Here is a 25959-nt window from a genome sequence, read left to right as displayed (position 1 = left end):
AGTAATGGCAGCAATGGTAACAGGCTTTGAATGAGAAAACCTGCTTCACTTGTTGAGCAAACTGGGGACACAAACTCATGTTTTTTTCCAGTATACAAAACTGCAATTAGAACCTCACAGATGCTTCAGTACACAGCATCTTCTGACTTATAAATAGGAGAAAAGGGCACACTATAGACTTAGGAACAGAATTTTTTCCCTAGGCAAGAAAGTGTATTCAGTGAAAGAAGTTGCATTTTGGTAGAGGAATATGAAAGTTTCAGAAGCATGCCCATTACTTTGGGCTAGATTAATAAGCAGTTGAGCACTGCAGCACATATGACTTGGCTCCCTAGCTGCTGAGTGTAATCCAAAAGTACCAAAGTAGACAGGCATGTAGGCTTCCTATGCAATATGTGTGTCTTAAGATTGGTACTCACAAAACTAAGCAAATGTGTAGGGAGCTAAGTTAACCAGCAGAAGACATCAAGGATGGGAGAACATCATAAATCCTACACATCTCAGGCATGTAAATATGAAGAGTAACCCCCCTTTTCTACAGTAAGATGCCTATAACACATCTATCTGGCAAAACTGTCTAGATCAAGGAAGCTTTGTAACCCCTTACCGAGGATGAGCCACACCAGGGTTTCCAACTTCTTCCTTTGTCTGAGAGGATATGAACCTGCACTTCACACTGACAAAGCAAAAGCTCTAATCACTAGGTTATCGAGTACTCTGGTATTGGGTGCTCTTGTGCGTTTCTACTGAAGTTGTTTCACTTTGCATGGAAGAATTAGTGATATGGTTCTATAACAGTGATTTCTCAACCAGTATGCTGCAGCACCCTGGAGTACTGAGAGATCCTTTTCAGGGTACTGTGGTGTATTGTGCATTATTAGCCTTGTCAGTGTACAAACACCTACACACGATTCACAAGATAAACCAGATTTCCATTAGAAATCCACAGCATTCAAAACATTCTGACCTATTATGGTCTTTGAGCGCTTTGCAAAAAAAGAATTGTTCTGTTGTTTTTCTACAGTCAGAAGCTTAGAGCTGGCATTTTCCAAAGGGTACCTAGAGTATAAAAAAAAGCTAAAAACCACAAGAAACTCATAAGAAAGGAAAGATGTGGCTTTCAGCACCTGGTCCAACAAATACTTTTCTCTAAATTATTATTAGAGACAGGAACTGGAACCCAGGTCTCTCCCTCCCACAGACAATTTGAGCAGTTTTAACACTTCATGTGCACAATTCCAGGTGCCTCAGAATGTGGTTCTATATAAAAACTGATCTGTTGTTCTTTCATTTCCTCTCAATGTTTGGTGTGAAGGAAAAAGAAGGGAAGAAAAACCACAACAGGCGAGGGTGGGAGGAAAGGTTAAACAAATGTAAAGTTGAAAATGACAAGTTAGGTTGAAAAATAGATGAGAATAAAAGACAGGAAAGCACTGTTAAATTAACAATATTTAATTGATAAAAAAAAATTCAAAAGACTTTATCAAAGTGAATGTCGAGCTGCTACCATTACTTCATGCTACCTATTTTTTAAAAAGTTTAAAAAGTCTTGTCTGCAGGCATACAATAGTCATTTACAATTCTGAGTTTCCTTTTTCCATTAAATCAGAAGATTTTGACTGTTATCAATGAAGATAAAAATATTTATGATTAAACTTATTATGACTTTAAAAATCTGATTCACTTTTACATACCAGTATAGAGTTTCACTAAGTGGAAAAACCTAATGAGAGATTTAAATATGCTGTTTTACCAGACCTTTTATTAAATTATAAAAATTGATACTTTAAAAAAAGTCACTGAGTTTTCTCCAATATGACACATTTATTTTTGGTGACAGATGGAATCATGTACATACAGTATTTAAAGAAAAACAAAAAAAATCTCATGATATATGGCCAAAAACTGGAGTTTGTCACTCAAAAGTATAGTCCCATTTTGTTTTCATCCTGCAAGGCATCAAGTGCTGTCAGCAGGTGTTAAGCACCTTTATCTATAGGGAGTTGAGAGTAGCAAGCAAGGAGCATTTTTCAGGAATGCTGTCTTAGCTATTCCACAAAACAGCTGAATGAATAGGATGCCTCCCTGTATACAAAGAATGGTATCTTCCCATAGTTCACACAGTCCTCTAGAGCACCATGTTTTCTCACCTATAGCATGATCTTGATTATAATGTGCACTCTTGGTTTTTGGAAGGCCCCAAGAAGCAGGGAAAAAAAAATCTTACCATGGAGTATGGGCAAGTACCTGAGGTCTGGGATCTCCATGGCCAGGCACTGGGTTCAGATATGGACTGACCCATGCATCAGCCTGATCTGGGGTGATGGGTTCAGCTGTGGACTGGGCTGGCATACAGAATCAATCTGGCATGCAGCAGCATGTCAGCCAGCCAAGGCCTCCTCAAGGATCTGGAGACTTGGCCGTGAGAGAGTGGTGGCAGTGTTAATTGCTATGGCTCTGGGTGGTTGTGGAAGCCACAACAATTAATGCTACCACTGCACCCCCTGCCATCAAATCTCTGGACCTCTGGGAATCCATCTTTTCCACATATAATACACACCCAAATTTCCCCTAGCTGGTTTAGGAGAAAATGGGTGCGTTATGTGAGGAAAATATGGTACTTCTCAAATACACTAATTTGTAGTGACACTAATGTAGTATCACCACCATCAATGAAATGATTGTGGTGCATACCATTTTCTGAATCCCTTCCTAATGAGATTTCATAGATGAAAAGAGAACCTAAAGTTTCATGACTTCCTATTCCAGCCAGAATGAAATGATGCATCTAAAAAGGAGAATATGCAATTCAATCCATCTCCTCCTAATTTTTCAGGAACCACTACTTTCAAACTTGTCCTTATTTCAGCTAGTGGTAACATCATGTTAACCTCTTCAATACTGCACAAATTTAATGTTAAATAGTCTTAATTTCATCTAGGCTACTTACATACAGTAGTGAACGGTAACTCAGATTTGTAACTGGTATTCAATGTATAAATTACTGTTATTCTATGCATAAATTACAAATACAAATAAAGGTGCTGGTCTTCAGTGAGAAAAGTACACATCTTTGGTAAGCATGGACACAATACAGGGAATTTGCTTCTTTGAATCAAACTCTGTTCGGTTTGAACACGAGCTAAACTCTGCCACCTTGCGATTTACACGTGTTAAGATCTGCATAAGCTCAAGATTCTTTGCATGCTGTTTCAGCATTGTACATAGTGACTGAATAAACCAGGAGCCCACCGCTGAGTTTCTCCAGGAGTAATAGCCTGCAGAAGTGGGATACATAATATTTATCAGAGTCTTGCAAAATGTGACAGAACAATTGTGGAAAGTATATTTTGATCATAAGAACAATCTTTCATCAAGCATTTAAACACAAAGGTTTTTAAATAAATGGCAACACACCATTCCCAATATGTTTGCAATTAGGGCGGTCAATTAATTGCAATGAACGCCTGCAATTAATGCATTAATTTGTTTAACGTGCATTAATCCCAGCTACATACTTGCCTGTGTGCTGGGAAAAAGGCAACCCCTCCTCCTGTGCTGCTGCTCAGCCACAGACATACACACAAACACGCGCGCACCAGCCACCAACACGCACACATACAGACAAACATACATACATATGCACACACTAGCCAGGCAGGCAGAAACACACCCACCCACCCCAGTCTGGCAGACACGCGCACATGCGCGCGCACACACACACCAGCCAGGCAGACACACACACACACACCATCCAGGCAGGCGCGCGCGCGCACACACACACACACACACACACACACACACGCATATACCAACCAGGCAGCTATACAGACACACACACACGGGCGCACACACATGGACACACACACCAGCCAGACAGACACACACATGCACACACCAGCCAGGCAGGCAGGAAGATGCACATACACACAAGCCACAGATAGACACACACCAGCCAGGCAGACACACGCACGCACCAATCAGGCAGACATGCACACACACCCCTCCCCCCAGCCAGCCAGACACATACACACACACACACACACCCCCCCCAGGCAGGCAGACACACATACACACACACATACCAAGCAGGCAGGAAGACACACACACACACACACGCCACAGAGAGACATACACACACCCACCCCAGCCAGGTAGACACACACACATACACATGCATGCACCAATCAGGCAGAAACACACACGCACACACCAGCCAGGCAGACAGAGACACAGACAGACACACACCTCTCCACCCGCCAGCCAGGCAAGCAGATACACCCTGACCCCCCATCCAGGCAGACACGTGCACACACACACCAGGCAGACACACCCCTGCCAAGCAGGGTCCTGGGATCAGACTCAGTAGATAGATGCAGGTAAGCGTGTGGGGGGATCTGAGCTGGTGGATGTGTCTACACGTGGCCCTATTGCGCCATTGTTACTGTGCCATCATTTAGTATAGTAAAATTTCTGCTGACATTTAAATAACTGAAAGTTTCATTAACCAGAATTTCTGGCTGGCTGGCCAGATGCCGGGTGGCGGAAAGCTCACATGCGGCGACAACTGCCACCGCTCTGCATGTGGCTGCTCCATGAGTGCCTGCTGCCACACCCTCCCCTCCCCTGTGTTACTTGAAAACCCTTGCTGGGGGTTTTCAGATAACTGGAATTTTTACATAACTGGCAATTCCCTTACCCCAGGGATGCCGGATAACAGAGACTGTACTTCCTGTTGGAAATATTAAATGACGGTGCAGTAACAGCCCATACTGGCAGCACAGTTATTTTTAGCCTCTAGGGGTTGCCGTAGCAATGTGCTATAGCAAAGGAGCACATTGTTACAGCGATGTTGCTGCGGCATCACGGTTTGTGCCCACTTAAGCTATGTCATAGCATGTTGCTATGGTGACATAGCATCTCATCTAGATGCGCCCACTGTCACCATCCCTGCCTCTCTTCAACCTCACTCTAAATGGCAATGCTTTTTGTTACTTGTCCTAATTTGCATGAATCCAATCAGTTACAGGTACACAATGTGTCTGCAAAGAAATGTTTGAGCCTGAAGGTTTGCCAATGATATAGACTTATATTCATTTTGTGGTAAAAAGAGCCATTGGACCACTACCTCATTTGGTGGATGTATGTGGTAACACAAAAAAGAGAATGAATTTAAACAAAAAAAGAAAGGTAGACGTTCACCAAGTACCTGCCAGACCTGACCTCTTACACTTTTCTTTCCCACCCCCATTTCTCCCCTTTCCTACCCTACTTTCCTGCCCTTTGTCTTCCTAATTTCCAGCTATTTCTTTTTTTCCTCTTTTCACAGACAGGTTCTTTTCTAATTTGAGTTACTACTATTGTAGTCTTCCTTCCTCACCTTTGGTTTTCTTTCCCTGTGCTTTTTCCCCACCTCCCTTCCCTGCTCTACCTTTGGCAGGCAAGGTTCTTTGTGCAGATGTGATCTCTTTTATTAGACCAATTGAGCAGTTGGAAAAAAGTTCTTAGCAAGCTTTTGGGAGCAGTCATCTGTCTTCAAGACTGCTCCTGGAAGCTTGCTAAGAACTTTTTTCCAACTACTCAGCTGGTCTAATAAAAGACCTACATCTACTCAACGAACCTTGCCTATGTCCTCAGACCAGTGGTCACTGGTTGATCTTGGAGCTTCTTGGAGTCAATCTGAGGCTGGGGGGACTGAGCATGAGCCCTACACCCAACCTAGCAGGTCAGTCCCTGGGGGAGGGAAGGGGTGGGGGCCAGATCGAGGTCCCCGCGGTGAGGGACAGAGTGCTGTAGAGGCAGGAGCAGGAATAAGGTGAGTGGGGCCCCTCCTGGGTGGGTGGTGGGAGAATCAAGCCTGGGTGGCTCTCCAGGGGTGTGGAAGGAGGGGGTGGTCCCAACACTCTGTGCACCCCAGTGGAGGCCCTGGGGGACACATGCCCCCCCACCCCCACCCCATCTGCGCATGGCAGAGGCAGCTAGCATTCCCGGCTGGGCTTTGCATCCAGAGCCCCACTGCACATCCGGAAGTGGTCCGACACCATGTGCTTCCAGCCACTGGGAGGGCAGGGGACAAGGCTCAGCTCAGTGTGGGATGCATGTGGCTTGGAGCTGCTCCTGCTCCAGTTGCTGCAGCAGGGCTTAGAGCGCAAAGTCCAGCCCACAACTGCAGCTGCCTCCCACAAAAGCTAGGCAGTGCAGCAGCTGTGAAGCAGGGAGTGGGGCTGGAGCAGGGGCAAGCTGTGCATAGCTGGGGTGCGGGGCAAAGCTGGAAGCAGGTTGTCCAGGGGTGCTGGGATGTGGGGTACACACACGGGGAAGGCATGGGGGGCCTGTGCCCCCAGTTTTGCATCCTGGGTTGGGCGGTGATGGTGAAGGGAGTGAGGCTATGGGAGGGGTGGGATGCAGGCACCCAAAAATTTGCTGTAGCCACTCCACACAGCGCTGCCACCGCCTGGCCTGAGTGTAGTTTCATAGTTAGTAAGGTTGGAAGGGACCTGAGCAGATCATCAAATCCAACCCCCTGCCACGGCAGGAAAGAGTACTGGGGTCAAACGACCCCAGCAGGGTGACTGTCTAGCCTTGTCTTAAAGACCCCCAAGGTAGGAGCCAGCACCACTTTGCTTGGAAGTTGGTTCCAGGTCCTAGCCACCCTGACAGTGAAGTAGCGCCTCCTTATGTCTAATCTACATTTACCCTCTGCCAGCTTGTGACCGTTATTCCTAGTCACTCCTAGTAGTGCTCAGGGGAACAGGGACTCCCCCAATGCCTGCTGGTCCCCTCTGACTAGTTTGTAACAGGCCACTAGATCCCCCCTCAGCCTTCTGCCTCTTGTGGAGGCTGAATAGGTTCAGGTCCTGTAGCCTCTCCTCGTAGGGCCTGCCCTGCTGCCCCCTGATCATGCGAGTGGCTCTCCTCTGTTCCCTCTCCATGTTGTCCACATCTCTCTTGAAGTGCGGATCCCAGAATTGGATGCAGTACTTCAGCTGTGGCCTGGCCAGTGATGCATAGAGGGGAAGTATCACCTCCTTGGACCTGCCTGAGATGCATCTGTGGATGCATGACAAGGTGCGGTTGGCATTCCTGACTGCATCCCCACACTGCCAGCCCATGTTCATCTTGGCATCAGTGATGACTCCAAGATCCTTTTCTGCCTCTGCACTGACGAGAAGGGAGTTCCCCAGCCTGTCGGTATGGTGCTGGTTCTTCCTCCCCAGGTGCATCACCTTGCACTTGTTAGTGTTGAATCCTATCCTATTCTCATCTGCCCACCCCTGTAACCTGTCTAGGTCCAATTGTAGCCTATTCCTTCCTTCTAGCATGCCCACATCCCCCCACACCTTAGTATCATCAGCAAATTTGAACAGGGTGCTTTTTACCCCCTCGTCCAAGTCACTGATGAAGATGTTGAACAGTGTGGGCCCGAGGACCGAGCCCTGCGGAACCCCACTGCCCACTTTCCTTCAGGTCGAAAATGACCCATCCACTACCACTCTCTGGGTGCGGCCCTCCAGCCAGTTGGCGACCCATTTGACTGTGTAGGTGTCGACACCACAGCCCCCCAGTTTCTTAATAAGAATGGGGTGAGAGACAGTGTCGAAGGCCTTCCAAAAGTCCAGGAAGACTATGTCCACTGCTACCCCTGCATCTAAGGATTTGGTGACCTGGTCGTAGAAGGCCACCAGGTTGGTCTAACAGGACCTGCCTTTAATGAACCCATCTTGTTTGCCCCTAAACATAATCTCCCCTGCTGGCCCCTCATGGACACGTGCCAGAATAATTCTCTCAAAAAGCTTACCCAGGATCGAGGTAAGATTAACTGACCTATAGTTTCCTGGGTCCTCCTTCCTCCTTTTTTTGAAGATGGGACCACAATGGCCCCAGTCCTCTGCCACCACACCAGAGCACCACGAGTGCTCGTAAAGCCGTGCCGGGGTCCTGCAATGACCTCAGCTAATTCCCTCAGCACTCTGGAGTGGAGATTGTCCAGACCAGCTGATTTAAATACATCCAGTCCCTCCAGAAGTTCCCTGACTAGATCCTCACTGACCCTTGGCTAGGAGCGCCTCCCCTGGGGCCTGAGGGGGGCCCAGTGGCAGGGCTAATCCGGTCCCTGCTCAGGAAAATGGAGGCAAAGAAGTTGTTAAATAGGTTAGCTTTGTTGTCTGGTATAATGATCAAATTTTCCAGCGTGTCTTGCAGGGGCCCCATGTTACCTGGTACCTTATTTTTGCCCCATATGTATTTAAAAAAGGACTTCTTGTTGTCCTTGATCCGGGTAGCTAGTTCCAGTTCCATCTCCCCCTTGGCCTTCCTGACCGCCCCCCTGCATCCCCGAGCAACCATGGTATAGTCCTCCCTGGTGATGGCCCCTCCTTTCCATTGGGTGTACACCTTTCTTTTTGCTAGAAGACATTCCCAGATGCTTTTGGTGAGCCATGGGGGCTTTTGCGCCATCCTGCTCCCTTTGATCCATGTTGGGATTACCTCCCTTTGGGCTTGGAGGATCATCTCCTTAAGGAGTGACCACTCTGTTTGGACACCTGGCTCCCCTCCCCTCTGGGACCTCAGTGCTTCCCCAACTATTCTCCTTAGCTCATTGAAGTCCACCCGCCTGAAATCTAGGGCTGCTGCCTTCCAGCAGGCCTTTGCCACCTTGCACTGGATGGTGAATTCCAGCAGGTCATGATCACTGTTCCCCAGGTGGTTCAGCACCCGCAGCCCCCTCACCAGGTCATCACCCGTGGCCAGCACCAGGTCCAACAAGGCATCTCCCCTGGTGGGGAGCCCAGGTCCTTGCCATGAAGAGCCCACCCCTCCCCCTGGGATCTGCGCGGGGGGGAGAGCGGGCTGGGGCTGGAAGGCATTCATGGTGGGGAGCTGGGCCGTGCTGCACTCAAGCCAGGCAGTGGTGGCGGCACTGTAAGGGGCACCATGGGGGAGGTTATGGCAAATTTTTGGGTGCCAGTAGTATCCCCCATAGCCCCTCTCCCAGTTCTATCGCCGCCTGGCCCTAGTGCACCCCAGTGTAGCCCTGGCCCCACCCAGCCCACAGTGGCAGCCAGCCCAGCCAGGGTGCAGACTTGGGGGCACACACCCCGCATGCCTTCCTGGGGTGCGTGCCTCCCTCTCCCCATGGATGAGCCACTTATGGCTCCATCCCACTGCCTTGCCCCAGCCCCACTCCCTCCCTCACTGCCTTTGGGGTTGGGTGGCCAGATCAAGACCCCACTGAGGAGGAACTGGACTGGAGCCTTGATTTGCCCCCTCCCCTCACAGCCCTTTCCCTTCCTCCCACCCTTTTCCCCAGAGACTTACCTGCTGGGGGGCTGCACACCCAAATATTTTTTCTCCCTTTGCCTTGATCTGCACCCCCACCTTCCCTCCCCACAGATTTACCTGCTGGGTGGGGGCAGGGGGGAATGCACAGTAGGTCTTGGGTTGCTTTTAAATGCCAAAGAAGATCTCCTACTGAAAAAGGTTGGAGACCACTGCCTTAGACCAACACGGCTACAACTAAAAACCCTGCTCCACCTTTTGTTTTCCTAATTTCTACCTATTTACATTCTCCCTGACATCCTGTCAGACTTTTAGCTTCTCTCATTCTCTGGAGTCTCAGAACAGCAGAGACTCCCTGTGCCTGAAGAAGGGTGACTGCGTCCAAAAGCTTGCTAAGAACTTTTTTCCAACTACTCAGTTGGTCTAATGAAAGATATCACATCTATCCAAAGAACCTTGCCTGTATCAGTACAAACACATTTCTATATATTTAGCCATGAAGAATTTTTCAGTGAAGCTCTTACCAGGAGCAGTAGAATATGCATATAAAAAGTCTGCTTCTATAGGTATTCTCTGACACATTCCTTCCTCTGGTCCACTGTCTGTCTCAATGCCAGGATCCAAATCTGTCCCTCTACAAGCCTACTTGGTAATGAACAAAAACGTTAAAGACATAATCACAATATTTACTGTTAATTAAAACTTTAATTTAAACATAATTTGAAGAGCTGTTTCACATTTCAAAAACTATTAAATGAATTAAGAATGAGAATCCTATTGTCAGAATGCCAAGTAAAACAATCTGAGTTTCTGTAACTGATTGCCCCAGTTCTAGTAAATTAAAGGTTTATTCATTTAACATAGAATCATAGAATCAATAAGTTGGAAGGGACCTAGACAGATCATCAAGTCCGACCTCCTGCCATGGGCAGGAATAAGCACTGGGGGTGGGAGGGGTCATAAGACCCCAGCCAGATGCCTATCCAGTCTCCTTTTGAAGATTTCCAGGGAAGGTGAGAGCACCACATTTCTGGGAAGCCTATTCCAGGCTCTGGCCACCCTTACAGTGAATACATTGATTTCATATTTAAGAACTCATTGAAATTCTAACTAATGTTTTAAAGCAGGAGTGCTCAATCTCCAGCCCACGGGACAAATGCATCCCATGGAGCCATAGGTATTCCAGCCTTCAGGGCTGCCCACAGATTGGGAAATTTGGCTGCAGGGGAGTGGTGGCAATAAATATTGCCACCCTTCCCTACAGCCAAATTCCCAAACCCCGACCCCCATGCAGCAGGCTGGGGCTAGGCCATGCCTCTTCTCTCACCCCCATGGCACGATGAAGCCAGGCTATATCCCTTTCTCTGGCCTGGATGGGGCTGGGCAAAGCTCCCCACCTTACGCCTCTGCAGGGCCAGGCTGGGGCTTGGCCATGTCCCCTCCCCACACACTGAGCTAGGCTGGGGCCCCTGGATGCCACCTGCACCCCTCAGTGCAGCAGGGGTGCAGCTGGATGGGGCCCTGCCTCAACCACCCTGTGCCAGATTGGGACCAACAAGATCCGGCTCGTGGACAACCTGGGCACTGCCCATCCCACCAGCTGGCCAAAAAGGTTGAGCACCACTATTTTAAATAATTCTTTCAATTACCCCTCTGAAATTCATAGCTTAGCCTATCATATCAACTGGCTATCTACAAAGAGCCAGAGTCATGCCTCTTGCACTCATGGAAAGTACTCTATTCCTCAAGCAGGAAACAAAGGAAGTATAAAACTCTTGGTTTGCCTCAGTGCCTAAGCAAAACTTGCACATAGTAAGTATTTACCAAATCAGTTAATATTACCTGAATAAAGAAGAGTTTTGGCTTTCCAACTAGAGTCTTGCATCTTTGACCTTTGAAGAGTCCTGTTAATATTTTCAACTCAAGAGGACCATCTGTACCGAAGATCACTCCCTCATCACCATGACTTAACAACACACAAGCAAAACTGCTCCGCTTGCTGTGATCTTCTTTAGCAACTGGAAAGAAAAGATAAATACTTATATTCAATTTATGTATTTATTTTAGGAATTCTGACAATTCTTGGGTGCATCTACACATGCCCTTTACTGCAGTTGACTAATTAGCTCTGTAGTAAAGCATTACTGTCTACATGTGTGCCAGTATTTGGCTACAGTAAATTAATTAACTTCACCGTAGGATAGTCTTACCCCACCCCACCTGCCTCAAAAGCCACTCAGTCAATTTTGACTGCTGGCAAGAGACCTTGTGGTCCAGTCTTTTGAACTTTAGAAAAAGAAATTAACTAAATCAACATTCTGCATTTTGGGGAGCAACACTGACATCTTGAGTAAAGAGCTGCTTGACAACCAAAACTGACTAATACAGTAACATTCTCCCTGCTTGCCAGAACAACTTCAATGAGGGTGCGTGTATTTTCCTGAATCACTGGGTCACAGTGGATCAGATGCCTTGTTGGACAGTGGAAGAGCCAAGGATACCAATTCAAGCTTCTATCATAAACATTTATAAGTTGTTTCCTGCAACACCTATCACTATTATATGCATAGTTTCAGGTTAACATTAATTTCATACTCCACTGAGTTCATTCTTTGAGTGCTATTGCAATTAATCCTCTTATTTTTTCCCAATTACCCTACTTTACATGAAAGTGATCCAGAATGCTTCACCTGAATTATATTCTTCTTCTGGAAGTACATGTAACTCATCTCTGAATCAAACTCAAAATATCCTGCTGGGTTTTCACAAGTTACTCATAGCTTTCACTGTGTTGCCCTTTGTGCCTGCCTCGTCCCCAATGTTGTTGTCCCTACAATTTTTTCAGATCACGCAAGGGAGTTGGTCTTATTTTTCCATTATATAAAATTTTCTTGCTGTTCTGTTTTTTCAGGGTTCGGATTCCTTAATCAAAACATGGCTAAACGAAACCTGAACCTTCTGCTGCATTTCTCCCAAGATGGAGCAAATACCTTTGCTAAACTGATTCTTGGGGTGCAGGAAAGACTGTTGAAATACTGTGGCCATATCCCCATAATAATTACAGAAGTAATGGTAGGAATAGAAGCAGATTTATAGCAGCAGTAAATATGAAAGTTAAGTCATGATACAGGAGGAAAATGTAAATGAAATTTAAAATGAAAAATATTATTTTAAGTCAATTATTGGTAGTTTTAATATATGTTAGAAGTACACAGTGAACAGATCCTTACAGGAAGGAACTTTAAAGTCTAAGATAGATTAAAAATACTTCTTCATTCGCTTTCCAAAGCAGGGGCTGTGAGAAGAAAGCAGTGCTGAAGCAGTTGTGAACACAAAGCTGAGGTGAAAGGAAGTTTAGATTTTGATAGTATTAGTAAACTACATATAGGATGCAATCCTGCAAGGTGAAGAATGTTCTGGGCTAATTCCACAAAATATTTAAGCATGTGAGCAGTGTTGCTGAAGCTAGTAGATTATAGATGAGTTTTAAAATTAAGCACATTCTTTGCTGGGTCTGCCCCAAGTTCTCAGCATCTCAGAGGATCCAGCCCAAAGACCCTAAAATAACAGAAATCATAATTTTTTTTGTAGCCATGATTTTCTACTGGTTAGAAGCATTCGCTATTCACTCGCTAAGTGTTTGAAGAAATGTATACCAGGAGTGTCAAGCATACGGCCTGCTCTATCCAGCCTGCCACGCTACCAGCAAACCACCAGAAGTTGGGGGGATGCCCTGCTACAAAGTTCAGAGCCCTTAGGCTCTGCTGGCCATTGCTGTTACCAATGAATTTGGTTTGCTGCTGCCACCTCCAGATCTCACATCTGGACCCACTGGTTCTGCCAGTGGACCCATGCCCCAGACCCACCACCATCACCATTGTGGGATCACTACACAGGGAATAAAACCTGCTCCACCTATCATGCAGGGACAGGACCTCACTACAGGGCTGGTTCTGACTGGTGCTCCTCACACTGTTGGGATGTCCCTGGGGAGTGGGACCCCTCACTGCTGCCCACAGTGGCAATGGCAGCCACCCCCATGGATCTGGTCCATGAGGAGCCCTGCAGATTGGATCTGGTGTGGAGCTGTTAGTGAGTTCAACACCTGTGCTTTACACCATAGCAACATTGTAATATGCACGCCTAGTAGGGCTGTGCGAAGCTCTGGTCCCTGATTAGATTTGGTGGAGATCTGGCCTGATTTGGTGGCCAAATCTCCAAATCCAAATCAAATCAGGAGATCCTTTAATCTCCTGAATCAAATCAGAACCCTCCGAATCGATTCAGAGAGATTCGGAAGGATTCAGAGATTTGGACATAGACAAAGCTTTAAATGTTTTTCCTACATACCTCATGGTACCAGCGAGCTCATGAATGCTGGGGGTCCTCCCTTGTGCCCCACTAGCTGGTGCCTCCTGGGTCGGGGGGGGGGGGCACCTGGGGTCCCCCTGCAGCCGATTGCCAAGCTGGGTGGGTGCGGGGCCCACAGCGTGCTCTCCGGTGGACCCGGAAGTGGACTGGAAGTACTTCTGATCCACTTCCAGGTTCACTGCTGAGCATGTGTGGGAGTTCACTGCCAAGCACACCGCGCTTCTGTGGGACACTCCATCTGTCCTGGCATTGAAGTGTTCATGAACCATGCCTGGTACCTTGAGGTACGTAGAAAAAACATTTAAAGCTGTGTCTATAGCTGAATTGCTGAGTCTCTGAATCAGGATTGAATCTTCAGATTCAGACTTGGCCTAATCGAATCAGGGACCGTGATCCGTCAACGAATCGAATTGCTGTCTTGGATTCAGCCCGAATCAGGACCTGAATAGGGCCTGTTTCACACAGCCCCAATGCCTAGCTTATTATTACTTACCATTTTTCAAAAGGCTAAGAATTTGCTCACATTTAAGATCATTGTTAAGCTTGACTTTGTAACCTAAAGTTATAAAAGTTTCTCTGATAAGTGCAGCATCTGCATCTGTACCGGCTCGAAATGCCATTCCTGTAGATTAAAAAAAGATTTACTGTGAGTTCATTATGAAAATACAATGCGAATGAGATATCAGAGCTAAATACTTTTCTCAGTTATACTCAGATAACTCTGGAATAACTCCACTGAAACCAATGTTTTTTCAGATTTACACCTGTGCAAAAAAAAGCATCAGCTACACTAGGCATTTATTTAGAGAATCAAAGATTATTCATTAAAAAAAAAATCAGCATTTTTCTTCTAAAAAAGAAATGCTGTGAAAAAATAATCTATGGCAAGTACTGGCAACCTTTTTAAGCTGTAGGTCAGAGGGTCCAGTCAGGCATAGGCTGGGTGGTTTTGGTGGTGTGTCAGCAGCAAGGGAGCTTTGCCTGAGCCTGTGCTAAGGCCAAACAGCTGTAAGCTGTGCTGAAGCCAGGGGAGCTGAAAGCTGTCTGCACTGCTTCCACTTCTCCCAGCTGCCTATCCACTCACTCCTCCCACTTCCCCCTCAAATCTTCTCTGCCCCCAACAGCAGTGCAGGCACAGCTGGAAGCTGCCCAGCCCTGGCTCAGTTCTCCACCAGATGGAAACTGCCTGCACAGCAGCCAAGGAGCAGGAAGTAGAGAGAAGTGGTGACAATGAGAGCACAGCTTCCAGCTGCCCATCCCTATCATAGCTCCTCACTGTCCAGCCCCAGCCTGGGTGTAAGCGGAGGCCTGTAGGCTTTATGTTGTCTATGAGTTTAAGTAATGTGCCAAAACTGAAGACCTGAGATGAGTTTGCATTGCAAACCAGTTTGTTAAGGATTTCAAGTTCCCTATTCCTATACTCTGGTGTATTCACAGATTCCTACCCCTCACATATTTTGCAGTACGTATTGATTAAATTTTTCTTACAAATATCAAGACCATTTCGTTGCATATTTAATTTTGAAGAAAATTATGTTTTATTGCTTTATCTCAATTAAGACAAAAATGTAAAAAGAACATAGAAATAGCAGTAGATACCAGTGTCTTGATGGAAGTTCTTATTATTTACTATTACACACATCCCCATCTCTGGATAATCCATTTTGTAACGGTCATCTGGCAGTATTTCAGAGTCCATGGATTTACCAGCAGGTGGGTTCTTTCTGAAACCAGGAAATATAAACAGATGAGTTTACAAAGTCCACCAAGCATTCATAGAAATAAAATGTCCTCAATCCATTTATAATCTTGCTATAATGTTATATCAGCATTAATATTGTTACAATACAATTTTCATCAATGAAAATATCCTTGGTAAGATCCACTCAGTTTCACACAGGTACAGGTAGTCAGTCACCTGTGTAAAACAGCCTGCAGAACCATGCTGAACAGTAAAGCTCCAGCATGTGAAACTGTGTGTGTACAGTTCTATTAAACATACAGTTAGACAAATAAAAAAAGCAATTTACTTTTTCGTATTGCATCTTGATTTATTTAATTTGCAATTTTTAACAATGTTGGACTATGTGCCCAGGAAGTGCATCTACTTCGACAATGTAGACGGGCAGGTGATGCACGTAATTGATTCTGAGATAAACTGAATACAACCCCTACTTCCAACCTACACAAAACCCTTTGAAAGGTCCCCTCTCACAACAATAAAATTAAAGACACCCCACTCACTGTTCAGAGCCAATGAAAGATTTTGCATCTGTTACATCTTCTCCTGACTGCAGTCCGGCTTCTAAGTCTGCCATTGTTGTTCTCTTTTAACGTGAAAACCTAGTAAAACAGAAATGTATGAAACCAATTCCTACTTTCAGTTTATATATGCATTGCTTTATTACCACAAGGAACTACAAGATAATTTCAAGTGAGGCAACTGGTCAGCATGACTGAATTTGTATAACTGATTTTTTCTGAATATTGCACATTTGGAAAGACTCATACGACCTGTCTGTAGATAGTATTGTGTTCTATATTAAGTTTAATCACTCAGGAAAAAAGACATAGGGGTTAGTCTTAACTAATCAGTGACAGCACCTGCTCAAAACAGCAAATAAAATAGCAGTATGGATAAATAATTATATAGAAAATAGCCCTGAAAAATCTTATTGTGCTATTATATAAACTGATGGAAGCAAAACTTAGATGGCTTTCTGTCACAATATCGGGGGGGGGTTAGATCATTTCTGTCCAGAATACTGAAAGAACTGACACATAAAATAGCAGCTCCTGTAGTGAACTGGGATAGTACCCTATGCCTGAAGAACAGCAGATTTGTTGCCTGTATTCAGAAGAGTGACGCAAACAATCCATTAGCTTGACTTCCACAGTATGTTAAGTCTTAGATCAGATACTGAAGGAAAGAATTCTGTTTTACCTATAGTTTTGTGCTTTTTAGTTGTATGTGAGGGTTTGTAGTGACCAATTTTTAGAAATCTGTGGTTAAATGGCTGTTTATGAATGCAGCAGACTGGAGAGGCCCCTTCCAGCCCTGTGTTCCTACTTTGCATTGACTACTGTACTACAGTGTTAAATTCTGATCACTCCAGTTCAGACATAAGAGAAACAGAAAATATCCTCAAACAGGCAGACTTTCAACTGAGGCTAGATAGTGGTTTGCAAGGTCTCTGATGAGGTAATGTACATACTCCATAGAATTACTGGGGAGCATACACTATGTACTGTATATGACTTCCTGCCCACCCAATGTACATCTACTGATAAGTCAGGTATGATTCCTGATCCAATTATAACCAGCAAACGTTTACATTGTTTTAACCTAATCCAGCACTGCTAGTTATCTGTAATGATTAATGAGACAGGGCTATCAGCAGCAATACAAGCTAGGGTTGTGCAAATACAATCTTTGTTTGCTCTGTTGCTGTCCATCCTGGACTGCCATCTGTTTCCTCATTTGTGCTGCTTCTGCCCCTGGATCCACACCACTGTCTGCTCTCTCACAGCTCTTACCGCCTGCTCCTGATCCAAACACCACCCACTTCTAGACCCGTATTGCCACCTGCTCCCCAACCTGTGCTGCTGGCCACTCACCCTCAAACCTGAACCCAGACCCACCACAGCTGTTGCTGGCTCCACAGATCCAGCTGAGGGCCTGGAGAGAGTTTGACACCCCTGCTGCAACCCATAAAAAGATACAAAAGTTAAAACTAGATTCAGTTTATCTTTGGCTGCCCATGAAAACCACACAGTACACAGCAAATCTAAACATAAGCTTACCATTAGCTATAAACAGACTACCCACTATTTCATCAGACCTGATTCGTGAAACCAGAAGTTGTTGCTGCCCAGGACACCCAGCTGCATCCCTATGGGGCTGCTTTATAATTGGAATTGTATGTGCATTATATGTCCACTTTTTGTCCTGTGCCTGTACCCTTAGACTTGATTAGGGATCTGGTTCAAGTGGTGCCAACTGGTGAAATGAGAGGGGGGTTGATAAAGCAAATGGCATCTAACGCCTAGCGTAGAATTTGACCTTGACTGGGGACAGTGGTTGCTACTGTAACTGAAATGATAAATAGTAAAGATTGGTGCAAATAGGAAGAAATAGGAAGGAAAAGCCTACAGCTGATCTTACATTAATTCCCACCCTCTCTCATTTTATTCTTCTAGGGGCACAGGGACACTGAGACACAATCATTAAGGGCTTGTCTACACAAGGAAGTTAGTGCACAATAAGCTAGGGTGTGATTTTACAGCACCTATGGGAAATTCACTGTTAATGTATATCTTAGTTTGCAGCATATTAACTGTCCAATATAGAAAAGATGTTAATGTCATGTATACCCCTGAAACTCTACCGGATTGTAAACCCCATGTTTAGCACCAATAAGTAGTAAGTCTATCTTTGAATTATAATGAACTGTAGTTATTTAAAAAAAGCCAAACATTTTACACATAAAGTGTGGAAAATTCCTATTATAAAACACACAAAAAAAGCTTTTACAATACACATTTTTGGCTAATTACATAGGCTAGAGAGGTTACAGTAACAGCTGCTATATGACTTGAATGTATGCTGTAGTCTTTTACGTGGAGGTAGCCTTTGTGACCATGAGAACTGAAGTAACAGATTGAAGTCAGTTATGTGCTGAATGCTCTACTTCCCCTTGATCTGGGCATTAAAACACCAATATATCCACTTTGTTTTCAATGCAATACCTGCAATTCACCTTTAACGTCCTAGGAATTTTTGAGCATCTTAATGAAACAACCCAGCTGCACTTGTCTGAAGAACAAAAGACAGACCTAGGAGCAGTCATCTTTTTGTTGCTGGGCTCTGTCAGAAACATTATTTTCCATTCCACAATGCTGATACCAACACAAGGCAGCAGCAATGCTCTTGGGAGAAGGCTGGTTCTAGATAATTTATAGCAGTATGGCTAAGAATTACCTCATCTTACTTAGCTAATGCAATGATGTCATACTCTGTCAAACAGAGGATACATCTCTCTAAGGAGGGTGATCTCATACTATGAAGGGTGAAAAAAGTACTTTGGGAAAACACATTCAGAATTAATTTAAATTATTGTTTTTCTTCTATAGATTTTTATTCCTTGTTTTGCTTCTATAGATCTGTATCCCTAATGCTTAAAGTATCAGCTTAGGTAAGAGAAGCTTTTAACAGTGATAGAATTGAAAATAAATAACCCCCCCTCCCCCCCGGCAAAGAAATAGCTGGTCACCACTGGCATAACATGCGTCTTTTTTCCTTAGCTAGTAGAATATTTACTTTGCATTACAGGGTAGCTTCTACTCAATTTCTTATTTTTATTAATAATAAAAAGATCACAGACATGAGAGACAGATGCTACAAAAGGAGTAGAAGATATAAGTGAATGTGCTCTGTAAATTCATGTATAGGGGTGTGTGCCAAAGAAGCAGTCTTTGAAGCAGGTCCAAAAATTAGAACTTCTGGCAGGCTACAAAACAAAATAATTGTCATAACCTACATGCATAGTACATTATGAATACAATTTTTTTTAAATTTAGCATAGCTCTTCCAGGTTATTCCTTTTGTTGTAACAATGATCGGTTACTAATCTTCTTTACAAAAGTCAAATGAGTTAGAGCCATTACTAATCCAGTCCCTAACTCCAGTTTAACAATGCTTCATTTTAGGACACAAGTATACATCTGAATTATGAAACATATACATTATGGGAAATTGCTATAAATTGAAATAATATTCAATTTCCTATGATAAAAAGAGTAAATAACTGAATAGTATCCAGTTACTCCACACACCCGAAAACATTCAAACACCCTGAACATTCAAATGGCTATGGACAAGACAACATGTGTTCAATATATGCCAACTGTTGTGAAGTAGTGATCATCACAGCGATACTAAAATAAGCATACCAAAACAGAAGCTATGAGTTAAGAATTTTACAAGATCATCTGTGATTTATTTTCTCTCTGCAGTTTTTCACCCTATACAATTACACTGGAAAACTGCAAATATTCTTCTAAGGCAAGACTGTCAGACACATGGCCCAAGGGCAGCATCTGGCCTGCAGAGGCACTCCTTCCAGGCTGCTAGGCTGGGGGAGGACCAGAGATTTTGGAGGCATGACCATATGAGGAGCCCTGCTGCGTGGATTTAATAGGGAGGAGGTGAGTTTGACACCCCTGAACTAAGAGAACAAGCAGAAAGTGTGCACGCATGGAATACTGGAATGACCAGTACAGCTGTCTAAAATGACCAGCCTAGAAGGAAAAAAGAAACAACAGACTTGAATAATAAACATTTAAACTACATTTCTCTATAGAATATTGCTAATATTAAATACTGCACATTTTCTTACTCATGCTACTGAAATCTGGATCTGTGGAGTTATGCTCTATATAACCATAGTTCACATATGGAACACATATTATGCTATGCTATGAAACAAAGACAACAGTAGTTATTACAATGAACTCCCTGTATATGGAGCATAATACTGTAAAAAAAAAAAAAAAAGACAAAAAATTATGTTTCTTTAACACTTAAGGAAAGAATCCTGTCCCAAATGGGTGGGCAAGAGATGAATGAAAAGTGCTTTCTAACAGCCACATCCAGAAAATTATGTAGTGTTGTGAAAAGCGTTAGTGAAACTATCATCCTTCCACTGACAAAGGCTTCATGGGAATCATTGTCAGCAGTCCTCAAGTGTCAATAGGGAAAATGAGTTCCTCTCATCCCTTGGAAAGAACTGTGGTTTCTAGTCTCTTAACCCTCAAAAGCAGGGGTTAGTAACCTATGGGCCATGGCATCTGATTAGCAGAGCTGGGGCCCATAGGTGGGGGGAGGTGGGGCGGCGGGGGGGCTGTGTAAGCTGGGCAGCTCAGCAGTGAGGAGTTTTCTTGTGCTGTGTTGCAGCCAGGCAGGAGAGAAAAGTGGCAGCAGGAAGAAGTAGCAGTGACAGGCAAGTCCTAGTGCCAGCCCGCCTTGGACACAAGCTGGGCCATTCCATTCCACTGCTGGAAAACACCGTCAACCACTGCTCTAAACAAGTATTTCTTAAAACATCTCTTTTTATTAACCGCAGGGATAGCTTTATGGTTTGTTTGCATCCATAGGTAACAGATGGCAAATGCTTAAATTAGGCTCTGTCAAGTAAAATGATGCAACATGGGGGAAAAAAAACAAACAATACATACTGCATGACACAGTAGCTGAAGCATGGAGTTACTACACTGTAATTTGGTTTTCTAATTTTGCCTGTGGCCACTAAGGAAATTTCTTTCAGTAAGTCTAATACTTGATGATTTATTCTGAATTAATAGAAAATATGCTAACACAAAACAAAACAAAAAATGTAAAGCCATAAATCTACTATCAGTATAAGCCATATTGGAAAGGAGGATTGTATCCTGGAAAGCAATGACTTAGAAAAGGATTATGGGGTTATTCTAGATACCTGGTGAATATATTTGTCCAGTGAAATGTTTTGGCTGAAAGGATTAATTGGTAAGGCAGAAGGCAGGGTAGATTTGCTCCTTGCAGACTAACTAAATCAGAGATGCATAGTATAAGCTTTCGCAAAGCTTTCATAAAGGTTATGCCAGGGGTTCCCAATCCCTGGGCTGTGGCCCCGTGGCAGGCCGTGAAGGGTTATCTGCTGGTCTGCAGGAGGGCTAGCTGCCAGACCAGAAGTGACCATGGACTGGAAGTGACCAGCATACTGTGGAGCAGCAGTCAACCCTTTTTTATTCTGAATATAAAAAAAAGGGTTGGCTACCTCCCCACAGTATGCTGGTCACTGCTGGTCTGCAATTTGCTGGTTCACAGTCACTTCCAGTCCACAGCTTGCCGGTCTGTGGTCACTTCCAGTCAACAACCTGCTGGTCCTCAGCATAAAAAAGATTGGGAACCCCTGGCTTATGCTATGCATTTCTGATTTAGTTAGCCTATACAGTGCATATCTACCCTGCCTTCTGACTTAAGACTCCACTGTTGATATTACGTCCAAACTTTTAAAAGCGATGTTGAAAGATTGTAAGGACTTCAGAGAAAGTATAAGAGAGATTTGAGAACTAGAAAATATGCTTTACAATGAGAGATTTACACAGCTCAAACTATTTGCTTAAAAACTGAGAGCTAAGAGGTGACCTGGCCATGTACAATGGGAAAAAAAACCCTACAGTTCAAAGGGCTCTTTAACCTAGCAGACAGCTGCATAACAATACTTAGTAGCCGGAAGCTAAAATGAGAAACATTCAAACTGAAATGAGGTGTAGTAGCTATTGTGTAAGAGGATAATTAACAACTGTAACCTAGGGATATGGTAGATTCACCATCATTTGAAATCTTTCAGTGAAGACTGGATAGCTTTCTAAAAGCTTTAGGACTCAAAGCATAAATTTGGGAGTAAATTAAATGGCTTAGTTTATTCAAGAAGTTAAACCACATAACAGTAATGGTGGCTTTGGGCCATAACATCTATGAATTAACAATAAGCAGAGAGACTACACTGTGGGTGTAAACTCTCCAAAAGGCTTTTCTTAGCTCACCAGCCTGACTTCTTGTATTATGCTGGTCCAATTTCAAGTAGTCATTCTTCATTTATTACCTCAGCAGTCCCCAGCCTTCAGTGGTAACAATGCTGAAGAAATAATCTGCTGTGGGAAACATCACGCTTTGTTCTCCCTGTTAACCTAAAGTGAGATGTATCTGGGGAAAGCAAGATTTCCTGTTACCAGGAACTATGCTGGAACATCCTTTGGGAAACATATTTCCTGCAAGCAAGGGGTTGGAGACCAATGCAGTAGCTCATCTGATTTAAGTCCTTAGCTCTCTAAATAAAAACAATATAATCATGCATAATGAAAGATATTAAAAAGAAATGTATCGTGAATGTGAAACTATGCATCTATACAAAGAGGTTCAGGGAAGCCAATGGAGCATAAGTCCACTTACTGAAAGCAACTGTTACTGTAATACTATAAACTTCAGCAGTTGGCCATATGTAATATAATAAACTTTACCATTTGTGCTCGATTTCCCAGATCCTATTCAGAAGACTAGACCAATGTAGAAACAAAGGGAAGTTAGTTTCTTAAATCGTTTTTTTAATTCTCTTCTTGAACATTATTTAACATCTTCAGAAGTATTTTAATGAAAGTAAAATTTGGAAATTAAACAGTATTTTGAACAGGCAAGTCAAAACAACAGGTGTCAACCATTTTAGAATTTATTTTTGATTTGCTGCAATCTGCATAAATTTGCAAAATATTTCAGTCAATCTCAAACTACATTTTTCAGGAACAACTTCAGTCAAATATGTTCGCTAACTCTATTCATAATTATTAGGCTGTAGCAAAACTGTCAAGAACTGCACTGATTTCATAGACACCTAAAAAATCTGGGAACAACAGGAATATCAGGCCTTGAATTTGCTCCTGGAGGAGATGACCCAGAAATGTTGGCTGGATAAAATAGCACAGACCCATTATATACAGCTCTTATACTGCTTTCATCATAGTAGCAACCGAGCACTTTTTAGAGTTCAGATGGCTTCTGAGGTAAGAAACAGAATTTCAAGCTTATCTAATATCTAACGGGAGGCAGATATGCAACAAAGAAACCAGAAGGCATAGGTCAAAGGTTGCAACCTGACAGAAATGCCAGCACACTCCTCTTTCTTAACAGGTTCAGGCTGAGGATACCTTGGACAGGGACCCTGATGGAAACCATGGGGGCTGCAGAAACATACTATTTCCATGTCAGAGTCAAGGATGTGTGTGGGTGGTATCTTTTATTGGACCAGCTGCTTGGTTGTCATCTTCTTCTCGTGTCTCTACAAAACCATTGACCATTTTGTTACACATGCTCATTTATTGTACTTTGTGAGGTCTTTCATTGTACATGCACCTGCAAGCAGCAGACATTATTACAGCAGGAGTTGCATAGCCTGAGGCTCTGTGCCACAGTCAAAGAGGGTTGAACTGATGGTATAGCCCCTTCTTCACTGGTTTCTTAAAGCACTTAACTCCAGCACGTAGGAAGTTGAGAATCTGCCGCCTTTGCCATGGTTCATCAGCCCCTAGTGGTAAGGGCTCGGCTGCTGGAATGCCCTTATTCCACTGTCAGGTAAACTTTATTCAGCCTTTCATTCCACATGTGTAGGAGTCTTGTCTCCTTGAGTGTGGCATTGAGAGGTTGGGTGCTGGTGTGGAAGCTCCTGCGTGATTTCAGATGTTTGGGTGTTGCAGGATGGTCATACAGGGGGCATCTCACATCTTCAGTTTGTCTTAATGATTCTATCCTGCAGGCCACTGCTCTTCTGATGTCAGGCAGAGCATTGCCAGCTAGCCCTGTTTAGGCTGGTAGGCTTCAGACATCCTGTGATAGCAGCTATCATTCAGAATAGGGTCAAGGCACTTGGTACAGGGCATACTCAGCAGAGAAGCTGGAAGCCAGAGCAGTGTTTCCAATGGTTGAGAGGCTCACTCCCCATTTCAAGCTGGTGAAGTTATGCAGAAAGTTGTTCTGAGTGCTCACCTTTGCTCTTGTCTTCATGATGTGTGCTTTATATGAGGGTTTGATCGAAGGTGACTACAAGGTAAACTGGATTGGGATAGTGGGGTCCCAGACATGCAGTGCTGAGCCGGTGGTTGGCCTCAATGGTTTTTCAGACAGAAGGCACATACATGGTTGGGTTTTTGTTGGGCTGATACACAATTGGTTTTCAGTGTAGTATGAAGTTAGGCCAATTAGTGCTTCCATAAGGGATTTTTCAACATTGTCAAAGCTAGTGTTTGGGCATGTTATGCACAGGCTGTCTGCACAGATGAAACCTTTTGTTTCCAAATTGATCAGCTAGTCATGTTCTATAACAGTGGTGCAAGTATGCTTCTTTTGGCGGAGGCCATTAATCTGTCACCTCCATCTACTTCAGTTCCCATCCCATCTTTTGGCAAAAAGAGTGTTTTTGAGCTAGGTTCATATCACCTCTGTAAGGTACAGATCTTTTGTCATTTCTGGGGCCTTGTGGAGGAACTGGTGGTTAACTGTATCGTAGGCGGCTGCTAGGTTGATAAACACAGCTCTGGCGATTTGGCCTCTTCCAAAACCATCCTTAGTATCTTGAGTCAGAATAAGCAGCTGGCTTGGTGTTAATTTTCCAGGGCAAAGGCTGCCGTTTGGGGATCAGGCATTTATTTACGTATGGGGCAAGCCCGTTCAGCATCAGCTAACGGTATAATTTCTGTGTGTGGTATAGCAGAGAGACAAATTTGAAGCTCTTTGGGTCAGCTGAGTCTTGCTCAGGCAGCAGCACTTTTCAAGCCAGGGAATGTCACCAAGCCTTTGGCATTTTTTGGCTGGCTGCACATGAGCCGCATGGGCAGAGAAGCCGTTCTAGAGCCTGGCGTCCAGACTCCTGCTAACACCCCAAACCACAATGTAACCGCTCAGTTGGGACAGACCTAGTTGAGCTGCTGAATACAGTGGCCAGTGGGGGAAGAGAGGGCAAGTCAAAGCAGAAGTTATAGGGAGCCGGGCAGGGACACTTCAGCAGCATCACCCGGCTCTAACTGCGTCCAAAAGCTTGTCTAAGTCTCTCCCAACCAAACCGGGGTCCAGTACAAGACTCCACCCACATAAATCCTTGCCTCTTCCCTATTTCCTGCACCCAGTGAGGGGTACAACCTCACTCAAACGCTCTTTCTACAACGGCAGCTCAGGAGGCGGGGGAGGAACGGGCACCACTCCCCGCTGCCAAGTGACCGGGCCAGCGGGGATCGCCGCGCTAAGCAGCCGGGTCCCAGACAGCGGGGAGCAGCGGGCGGCGAAGGGCGAGACTGAGAGCTAAAGCCGGGGCTGGGGCGGCGCCGCCAAGTCCGCGCAGGCTCCGCAGCCTCTTACCCCGCGCTGGGCGCAGCCTTTGTCCGGCGGGCCCGCGCCGCCACCTCCCCCGCCGCGGCGAGGAGACTGGTCCTCGCACGGGACCCGCGGGCAGCACCACGGGGGCGGAATCCCCACTCCCCTTCCCCGGCGCCGCGCTGTGGTACCGACCTGCCACCGTGCTCGTCCCGCTGCGAGCGCCGCCCGAGCTGCGGGCAAAGGGAAGCCGAAGCCCCGCCCCGCGCGGTTTGTTCGAAGCGCGGGGGGGGGGGCTCCCGGCAGCCTTTGCGGCGGCTTCCCACCCCCACAGCGCGGGGAGTGGGGGTGTCGTTGTGGGAGGGTTGTGGTGTCTCTTAGCCCGTCCCTGGGCTGGGGTCGTGCCTGGG

At 44.9% G+C, this 25959-nt stretch overlaps 1 protein-coding gene across 1 annotated transcript; it reads right to left on the bottom strand.

Annotated features, from left to right (window-relative positions):
* Positions 1-1436: 1436 nt before the first annotated feature.
* Positions 1437-25878, bottom strand: CASP3 (caspase 3). Its single transcript, XM_090036111.1, has 7 exons — positions 25745-25878; positions 15895-15993; positions 15250-15374; positions 14144-14272; positions 11122-11297; positions 9804-9921; positions 1437-3278 (listed from the first exon to the last, which is right to left on the bottom strand). Exons 2-7 carry the CDS (start codon positions 15966-15968, stop codon positions 3052-3054), a joined length of 849 nt encoding a protein of 282 aa, XP_089892237.1. The 5' UTR covers positions 15969-15993; positions 25745-25878; the 3' UTR covers positions 1437-3051.
* Positions 25879-25959: the final 81 nt, after the last annotated feature.

Source organism: Crocodylus siamensis, chromosome 2, assembly GCF_052110815.1.
Source record: "Crocodylus siamensis isolate JL-2025a chromosome 2, ASM5211081v1, whole genome shotgun sequence".
Classification (NCBI taxonomy): Eukaryota; Metazoa; Chordata; order Crocodylia; family Crocodylidae; genus Crocodylus; species Crocodylus siamensis.
Note: the sequence above shows the minus strand (reverse complement) of the source record. Positions and strands in the feature narration are given on the sequence as shown.